Raw genomic sequence first — 10,457 nt, forward strand, 5'->3', positions numbered from 1 at the left:
AAAAATGATCTTTCTGAGACTGTATCTACAGATTCTTGCTGATTTTGTGTTCATTGAAACTCTCTGCTGATTTGCCTTCCTTAAGTTTCTGCAGTGTCTCTTGCCCATCTTGAATGGTGAATTGCTTCAAGATGTAGAACCTCTAAGGACTCTGCAAAAGGGTAATCTAAATTATAGGTATCAGGGAAAGCCTTCTTTAATTAAGGCACCAAAAGGAAGGTGCAGAGATAATTTTATATTTTCTTGAATTTCTACACTCAAGCATTAAATATTATAAATACTGTAAAAAGTCCACTTTTTCCAGAAGTATACTTGCTACACAATGTTACATTAGTTTCTGGTATTTCTACATTAAAAACCTTGCTCACACTTATGTGGTGATGTTTAAAAGAAATTATTAACCTCAAGGGGACTAGTCTGTGAATATTTTAACGAGAAATTTATTTTTCACAAACAGTGGAAGCCTCCATTCTCAAAAAATTATAAAGGTAATGGCAATCTCAAAAGGTAATTTTTCAAAAAAAAATTTAAAAAAAAGGTAATTTTCCCCCAGAACAAAAAATAAAACCTCTCTCAATGGAGCCATATGAACAAAAATGATCAGTTATTATCAAAACTTATAGGAAAAATTGAAAAACAAAATATAGATAGAAAAATATAGATACATATATATGTATCTCTATATATGACATATTTTTATGCTTTATTTTTATTTTTTATTGATGTATAATTGATACACAATATTAGTTTCAAGAATATAGCTTCTTAATTTTCTCTCTCACATCTCTAAAAATCTTTGTGGATCATTGTTTAAGCCTGCCTGAATGAAAAAAGACCCTATGAGGTGCACCCAGGTGCCTCAGTCAGTTGAGCACCTGACTCTTGATTTTGGTTTAGGTCATGATCTCAGGGTTCTGGGACAGAGCCCCAGGTCAGGCTCCATGTTCAGTGGGGAGTCCACTTCAGGATTTCTCTCTCCCTCTGCTCCTTCCCACACCTCTCAAATAAATAAATCTTAAAAAAAAAATAACTAACTAACTAAATAATATATATATATATATATATATATATATATTTTAAATAAAGATCCTATGGGATGGTTCTCCATAATGGTTAAGCACAGGCTATAATCTCCAGTACTCAACCCTAGACAAGATGCTCATTCTCTCTCAGCTTAACATTTTTTACTTGTTAATGGGATGACTTTACCTGGTAGTATAGTTGTAAGGATTAAATGACTTACACCTGATGAAGTGCTTAGTCCAGGGGTTAAAGTAAGTTCTCAATAAATTGTAGATAAAATTTTCTTGATTGAAAAAATGATCAATGACCAATTTAAACTGTACAAGAATATACTATAATTTTTTTTTACTATCTGCACTAGCAATCAAATGATAGCTTCAAAGAAACAAACAAAAAAACAAACCAGACCCTTAAATGTGCAGCTCTTCCTGAACTATCAATTTTCTCCTATAGACACAAACTTCAGATTTACCTTCCTTTTATCTAAATGAATCTAATAAGGTAAAAAGTAATTGAATCTATTTCATTCTATTTATATATTTTTACGTTCTCAGACACTGTAGTTTTGGGGACATCGGCTTTCATACATAGGAAGTAAGAGTCAAATTGCAAAAGGAATGTATAGCCAGAGAGCCAAAGTTCTGGTGTTCTGGTGTTCTTGGTTTTTTTTTGTTGTTTTTGTTTTTGTTTTGTTTTGTTTGTTTGTTTTCTTTTAATTTAGACCTCTATGTCATTTGTCTATTAACTTCTGAGCCACTTTTCTCTATTTGGCAAGAGACTTAGATAAAAATTGTAGCCTATTGTCTCAAGTATACCAATCAGGGTTTCAGAGACATAATTTGGGAACTAGAAATAATCTCAGATTATATATAGATATCATTTTTCAAATGAAAAAATCCAGAGAAGTGAAAATGATTTGCCATAGTTAAAGCTAGTTAGTGACATGATTATTCTTAGAACAATTCCTGTTTCTTTTTTTTTTTTTAAATGTCTTCACATGTTTGTTGGTCATTTCTTTTTCCTTTTATAGTAAAACGCCCACATCTTTTGCCTATTTTTCTGTTTCCTTTTAAAGTGATCTTTGTTCTATACCAATGTTTCTCAAATTTTAAATGAAAGAAACACATTGAAGAACTTGTCAAAGCAGACAACAACCCCCAGCGGTTGTGATTTAGTAGGTTTTAAGGATACCCCAGTAATCTGCATTTCTTTATTTTATTTTATTTTATTTAAAGATTTTATTTATTTATTTGAGAGAGACAGTGAGAGAGAGCATGAGCGAGGAGAAGGTCAGAGAGAGGAGCAGACTCCCCGTGGAGCTGGGAGCCCGATGCGGGACTTGATCCTGGGACTCCAGGATCATGACCTGAGCCGAAGGCAGTGGTCCAACCAATGGAGCCACCCAGGCGTCCCAGTAATCTGCATTTCTAACAAGTTTTCTAACAAGTTTCTGGGTGTTGCTGCTGCTGACTGGGAAGCACACACATTGCTCTAACAGCATACATCTGAGACCTCTAGTCTACCTAATGTATTTTTAATCCCAAGCTTCTGAGAACCCATTACTGGGCATTCCTCACTACAAATCTATACTGCCTTTTTCATTCTGATGGGACATATCATCTTTCTGTAGCATATCTAGAGGCTTTATTTGCTGATGGCTTGGTCTAAGAACTGAAGATTTTCTGGGCAATTAGTTGTTTATCTAATTATAGACCAATAAATGTATGCATGCTTCTTTAAATAGACCACCATCTTGTGGTAACACCTTAATTTTAAGTTTCTACTTTGAATTAGTTTTAATAAGTAGAAAACTTTTAAGTATTTTTAAGGTACATAATTACAAAATGTGACTATAAAAATAGGTGAAATAGGTGATGGGGATTAAAGAATGCACTTGCTCTGATGAGCACTGGGTGCTGTATGGAAGTGTTGAATCACTAAATTTTTATACATGAAACTAATATTACACTGCATGTTAACTATCTGGAATTTGAATAAAAACCTTAAAAAATAAAAATAAGTTTAAACAATAAAATAAAATTAATAAAATAAAATTTCAATTACAACTATATATATATATGTATACACATATATATATGTATACATATATATAATTTATTTTTTTTTTTGAGAGAAAAAGAGAGAGTATGAGGGGAAGTATGAGGGGAAGGGGCAAAGGGAGAGCGAGAGAATCCCAAGCATGGGGCTCAATCTCACAACCCTGAGATCATGACCTGAGCTGAAATCAAGAGTCAGGTGTTTAACCAACTGAACCACTTTGTTGCCTCCAAAATATTTGTGTGTGTGTGTGTGTGTGTGTGTGTGTGTGTGTGTGTGTGTGTGTTATATGTGTACGTATGTGATATGTAAGTATGTGTATATATATTCACACACACACAAGCAATTATTTCTTAACTTGTAGATCTTTACTAAGTTCAGGTTTTTCAAGGCACTGATTCTTTTCCCTACAGTTTCATTTATTTTATTTAACTGTTCTAACACCATCAGATATTCTGTACTAGCAGTACTTGAATTTGTCACCTTTTTTTATTAACCTCTTGTCTGCTTATTTTCAATCTCATATTATTGTATTCTTAACTCATTTTAATTTCTTGTATAATTGTTTCCCCATGATGTGTACTTATTCTCTAAATGTTCTTCTTTATCTTAGGTTAAATCAGGTACAAAAGGGACACCTGAGTGGCTCAGTCAGGTAAGGGTCTGCCTTGAACTCAGGTCATGATCCCAGAGTCATGTGATCAAGCCCTGAATCAAGCTCCTTGCTCAATGGAGAGTCTGCTTTCCCCCTGCCCCTCATACCACTCATGATCTCTCTCTCAATCAAATAAATAAATAAAATCTTTTAAAAAATATGTACAAAAGCATGATCTCCAAGATCTTTTGGTGGCTTTTAAGATTTTTAATAGGTCTTTCTGTTTGATGCTGTATTAAATTCACCTTTACTGTCTTTTTAGTAATAGTTTTTTTTTTTTTTAAGATTTTATTTATTTATTTTACCGACAGAGATCACAAGTAGGCAGAAAGACAGGCAGAAAGAGAGGGGGAAGCAGGCTCCCTGCTGAGCAGAGAGCCCAATTCGGGGCTCGATCCCAGGGTCCTGAGATCATGACCTGAGCTGAGGCTTAACCTACTGAGCCACCCAGGCACCCCAGTAATAGTTTAACTAAGCCCATAATCACCCAGTCAAAGAATGCATTGTTCTTGTTCCCTATGAGCTAGATATGATCATTTGGCTAAGTTCAGGCCATAAGAACTTCCAGTTCTCTTTCTCAAAGACATGGTGCTTGCTCTGGATTCCTCTTTCTCTACCTAGTTGCCTGGAAAACATCAACAATTGAATTGATCTTCCTGCTTACAGAGATGGAAGCTGGGTTTCTTGCTAACAGAGCCATTTTGCTAGCCTGAGTCCTTGGATAAACTCAAGACGTGGCTACTTTCCCATAATGACCCTGGAATGTCACATAAGAAAGAAAGACACATTTTTGTTGATATTTTGGGCTAGATGGTATCTTGTTGTGAAGGTTGTGCTATGTGTCATCTATTGTTTAGTAGCACCCTTATCCATAGCTACAAGATGCCTATAGTACCTCTTCTCATCTCAGCTGTGATTAACAAAGATGTTTCCATTCTTTGGCAAATGCCCTGTATAAGTAAAAATTGTCCCTGATGGGGGCGCCTGGGTGGCTCAGTGGGTTAAAGCCTCTGCCTTCAGCTTAGGTAATGATCTCAGGGTCCTGGAATTGAGCCCCACATCAGGCTTTCTGCACAGCAGAGAACCTGCTTCCTCCTCTCTCTCTGCCTGCTTCTCTGCCTACTTGTGATCTCTGTCTGTCAAATAAATAAATAAAATCTTAAAAAAAAAAAAAATTGTCCCTGGTGAAGACCACTAGTCTAGAGACTAACTAATGTAGAAATTGTTAACTGTAAGTGAGATGCCTTAAAAAAAAAAAAAAAAAAAAGCTCAAAAAACATGGCATTTGTTTAGAAGTCAGGTGGAAGGAAATGGGTAAAGTGGCATGGAAAGCTAGAAGGTGCTGATAATTTTCTACTGTGGCATTTGGTAAAACTGCTGTCTATGGTATTGTAGTAAGCAGAACACATTCCTATAGAGCCTAAAGCTTATGGGAAAAGTGGTTAGAAAGAGGCAAAATATCAGTATGTTTGGGATGTAACATGCTGTTTTAAGCAAAATACCACAATTTTAAAAATGAACATATCCAGGAAATATTGGACAATCTCCTTGTTGCCTGAAACCTATTTTAGGTTAGCCAATACATCAGGCACCTGAGTTTTCTCAGAGTTGGAAAAATTAACTGTCTTAATCTCACAAACCACAAAAGAAAGATTATAATAGTTTTACTCAAAAGCCTCCCATTCAGACTCCTCAGCCAAAAATATGAAGAAGTCAAAGATAAATAATCAAGTTATAGGTGTTGCCTTCCCACTCCTGCCTACTTTTTTAGAAGGTCATAAGAAAATGAAGAAAAGGAAAGTAAGCCCAACAAAGCCACCAATTAATTACAAGCAAGAGTCAGAGGATGAAGAAACATCATTAGAAGGTTTTTTGAGTGAGCTTCTTTTACACAGGGATCTTGATTCTTCAGAAAGTTGAAAAGACAGTAGCTTGGCCTTCAGAGGTTTTCAACTGTGTGATATATGAAGAAATCCTTGATTTCTTAACACTGCCTCAGCAGAGAGGAAGCCAAGAAAGCTGTGCAGTAGCCCAATGTGGCCCAACTCCCCAACATCTGCTTTGGCAGATGTCAGGGAAGATGAGGAAACAAGGAAAATTTCCCAGGTGACAAAACATGGGGCCAAAAAAGGACAACGAATAAGAAACTTCCTCCCAGAGAACAAACCAAGTCTAACCACGGAAGTTCTTTCACTGCTGGTTCAGGGGGCTTTTGAAATTTTGAGCCAGTATCATTTATTTCACAACTGCAATGAACTAATGACTTTTTTAGGTCAGGATTTTTAATTGCTGCTTTTCTATTTCTTTTCCGCCATGTTGCGTATGGGTGTCAGAGGTGGGAGAGAAATAAATGACTGCACTTTTCTGTTCACTAGACTGTTGGGCTCCTCACTGGACCACATGGAAAGATTATGCATCACCCAGAGATACCCAATTTTGAGTGAGATGCAGTAACTGGACTTGGATTATACCTGTTGGAGAAATGGTGTTTTCTTTATCTAGGAATGATATATGAATACTTGTACATGGGTACTGGGGGGGCGGGGCAGAGTGACAGTCTATCAGAAGCCATTACTGTCCCCTCAGTTTTTGTGACCCCTCCACTTTCTTTTAGTAATAGACTCTATTGATTTTTAGTTGTGCATTTTTGCTCTTAAATTAACAACATTGCCTATGGCAGCTCTTTATCTACAGAACTAGACAAAATATTTTCCAAAAAGTATTTTAATTTCTTCTACCTTTCTGAGTATTTTCTTATTCTATCTTCTAATACAAAAGAATTTTTATATTTTTTAATGACTATTTACATATCTTTTTATCTTTAAAACCCAGTTTTAAGATTCAGTAGTTGTATTATCTATTTATTGAACAATATCTGCTTTAAAAATAAAATAATTTCTTCTTTATTTAAAACCAAGATTTGATCTGTAGCTCCTATTCTTACAGACACACATGTATATTTTCACAGACACATATGTATATTCTCTTGTGTATCCACACACACACAGACATAATTCCTTTCTTGGGTTTAGTTTCTTTCCTTTTTTTAACTTCTTGAGTTTGATAAATACCTCTTACTTCTCTTCTTCCTTATTTAGTAAGAAATGACCTTTTAGCAGAGCTTTGTTACCCAGGAATTCTTAAATGTAAATATTTTTCTTGATTTATTTGAGAACTTTTATTGTTTAAAAGTTTGTTAGCTTCTATTCCAACCTTCCCCCAACAACTTGGGTTTTGTCTTATTTTCCATGTTTCAAGTAGTAAAACAATAACAAATCTGGAGTAAAATATAAAAGAGGGATTAAGCTTATTCAACTCACTTTAATATGCAATGTAAGAGTATATCCTACCTATGAATCATAAATTCAACTAAGATCTTGAAGAGAGGCGGCAAATGCATGACAGAACTAAAATGAGTTGCGTTGTTGTATTGATGATAAGAGTTCCTGATAACTAATCCCTTAGTTATTGCCTAGGCCTTGGTAGGCATAAACTCTAACAAAAGTCAAGATGTAATGTAGAACACTAAGTTGAATTAAAGCCTATGGAAAGGAAATAGTGGAAAAGAAAATTGTCAGTTATAGGTTGCTGAGGGCTTCTACTCCAGGAAGGACTTTACCTTCTAGGAGTTCCAGACTAGCACCTCCTCCAGTGCTCACATGGCTGACTTTATCTTCAGTGTTCCATTTGGCACAGCAGGTAGCAGTGTCACCACCTCCTATAATAGTGATGCAGCCCCTAGAAGTGGCTTTCACAATTTCATCCATAAGAGCTTTTGTTCCCTTAGCAAAGGCATCCCATTCAAATACGCCTACAGGACCATTCCACACAATTAACTTGGCTTGGGCCACAACTTGAACATTCTTCTTATTGGTCTCAGGACCACAATCCAAAGCCATCCAGCCAGCAGGTATGCCTGATGCTACAGTGGCGTGGCCAACCTTAGCATTCTCCTCAAATTTGTCAGCAGTGACAAAATCAACAGGAAAGGTAATGTTCACACCTTTCTCACTGGCTTTCGCCATGATATCTTTGACAATCTTGGCCCCCTCTTCATCAAAGAGGGATGCACCAATCTCCATGTTGTTTAGTACCTTAAGGAAGGTAAAAGCCATTCCACCACCAATTATCATCTCATCGACCTTATCCAGCATATTTTGGATAAGTTGGATTTTGTCTGCTACTTTGGCTCCACCAAGTATAGCCAGAAAGGGTCTCTCTGGGTTTTCCAAGGCTTTGGCAAAATACTCCAGCTCTTTTTTCATCAGGAATCCAGATGCCTTCTGGGGCAGATCCACTCCGACCATAGAACTGTGGGCCCGGTGAGCAGTGCCAAAAGCATCATTGACATAGACATCCCCTAGTTTGGAGAGTGATGCTCGGAAGGCTTTTATTTTATCTGGTTCAGCTTTAAGTTTATTTCCAGAAGGATCTTGGCCTTTTCCTTCTTCCTCCACATGAAAGCGCAGGTTTTCCAGTAGGATAACTGAACCAGCAGCTGGGTTGGCACAGGCTTTCTCCACTTCTGGGCCCACACAGTCCTTTAGAAACAGAACATCCTTGCCCAGTAAGGATTTGAGCTCAGCAGCAACAGGCTCTAGTGAGTATTTATCTGGCATGGGAACACCATCAGGTCGACCTAGATGACTCATAAGAACTACTGACCTGGCTCCATTATCTAGACAGTACTTGATGCTTGGGATGGAAGCTTTGATTCTCTGGTTATTTGTAATCTGGTTCTTCTTCATGGGGACATTAAAATCTACTCTCATGATGACTCGCTTGCCTTTAACATCTAGCTTGTCCAAAGTTAACTTCTTAGAAAGAGACATCTTGACAATATAAAGACAGAAGCTGAAAGCTAGATCCCAGTGCTGAAGAATCACTTTACTGCTGATGGGAGGTTGGATAGGTGGTACTTTCCAACGCCTTTCCCCTTGGCCCGCCCCTTTCTTCTCATCATTGTCTTCCATAGGGCAGACATCATTGAACTCGGGAAAAGGAAACCTGGCTCTGTGATTGGTTAATCGTCTTGTCCATTTGGATTTGGAACGTGTGGCCCTTGCAGATTCAAACTGCAAGCGTGACCCCGGAGTAGCGGTACCTGGCTTAGAGGGAGAGCTGGGGAAGTGAAGAAACCGTGGAATAAGAATGTTTCTGGGGACAAAGGTTCCTGCAGGTTCTCTTTTACCACATCTCTTTTGACACTTCCTCTTATTCTTAAAACAAAATGAAGCGAAACGAAACAAAAAACTTTCAGCCAGGTCAAATCTTAATTATATTGAGATACAAAAACTGTAGTACCAATAAAGAGATGGTTCTATGACTTCTTGTTTATTCAAGGCAATGTGGTATGCTTCTGTTTTTGTATTTTTAAATATTTCTGTTATCAGCATAGCTTATGTCAGCCTTTGTTTTAAATATAATCTAGGGTAAGCAGGAATGATCTGTTTTTATTACCTTACTCTATTGTCAGACCACTGAGAAATTAGAAAATGCTTAGAAAAGAATGAAAAGACATATAATACAATTAAATTTATGGGTCACAAAAATGCAATGTTAAAGAGGAATTTCTAGTTCTAATGCTTAAGTTAAATAAGATTTCAAATTAATCTAACAAGGGACTAGAAAAAAAAACAAACTAAATTCACAGGTTGCAGAGGAAAGGAAATAAAGATTAAGACAGAGGTAAATGAATTTTAGGATAGAAAAAACAATGGACAAAATAAAAAATATGTTATCCTTTGAAAAGATAACAAAATTGACAAACCTTTATCTAAATGGACTAAGAAAAAAAAGGACTCAAATTACTAAGATAAATGAAGGTAAGAACATTACTACTGATGTTATAGAAAGAAAAATGATTAGAAGAGAACCTAAATAATTTTAGGTGAAATGGACAAATTCCTAGAAACACAAACCATACCAAGACAGAATCATGAAGAAATTAAAAAAATAAATAAATCAATGGATTTATAATTAATAAGGTGCTAGAATCAGTAATCAAAAATTTCCTGATAAAGAAAAGCCCTGGACTTTATGGCTTTACTGATGCATTCTACCAAACCTTTGAAAGAGAACTAATATGAATTCTTCTCTAACTTAAAAAAAAAAAAATGAAGAGGAGGGAGCACTTCCTAACTCATTTTACGATGTCAGAATTACTCTGATACTAAAATCAGATGAAGGCAATTTTAAAATAGAAAACTGTAGATCAATATCTCTTATGAATATTGAAGCAAAAACCCTCAACCAAATACTAGCAAACAGAATTCAGCAGCATATTACAAGAATTAAACACCGTGACCAAGTGGGACTTATTTCTGGAACACAAGAATGGTTCAATATATGAAAATCAATCAATGTAATACACCAGATTAACATAAAGAGGGAAAAAAAAACTTGATTATTTCATTTGATTCAGAAAAAGCATTTGACAAAATTCATCACTGTTTCATGATAAAAACATGCGACAAACTAGGAAAAGATGGAAAACCACTTGAACATTATAAAAGTGATATGTGAAAAATTCACAGCAAACATCATGCTCAATGATGAAAGACTGAATGCTTTTTCTCTAATATCTGACATAACACTTTATTAAATGTAGTACTGGAAGCTCTAACTAGAGAATTTAGGCAATAAAAAGAAATAAAACTTACTAAGTTGGAAAGGAAAAATTATCATCCTCTCTTTGTAGAGGATGTCATTTTGATGCAGA

The 10,457-nt window shown here is 35.9% G+C and overlaps 1 protein-coding gene across 1 annotated transcript; it reads right to left on the bottom strand.

Moving 5' to 3' along the window:
- Positions 1-6,888: 6,888 nt before the first annotated feature.
- PGK2 (phosphoglycerate kinase 2) lies at positions 6,889-8,607 on the bottom strand. The gene has a single exon (XM_032338357.1). It carries the CDS (start codon positions 8,566-8,568, stop codon positions 7,315-7,317), a length of 1,254 nt encoding a protein of 417 aa, XP_032194248.1. The 5' UTR covers positions 8,569-8,607; the 3' UTR covers positions 6,889-7,314.
- Between the last annotated feature and the right edge of the window lie 1,850 nt (positions 8,608-10,457).

Source organism: Mustela erminea, chromosome 4, assembly GCF_009829155.1.
Source record: "Mustela erminea isolate mMusErm1 chromosome 4, mMusErm1.Pri, whole genome shotgun sequence".
NCBI lineage: Eukaryota > Metazoa > Chordata > Mammalia > Carnivora > Mustelidae > Mustela > Mustela erminea.

What these genes read in the sequence shown, in the direction of transcription:
- PGK2 (XM_032338357.1), bottom strand. Translation starts at nt 8,568, where the DNA reads ATGTCTCTTTCTAAGAAGTTAACTTTGGACAAGCTAGATGTTAAAGGC.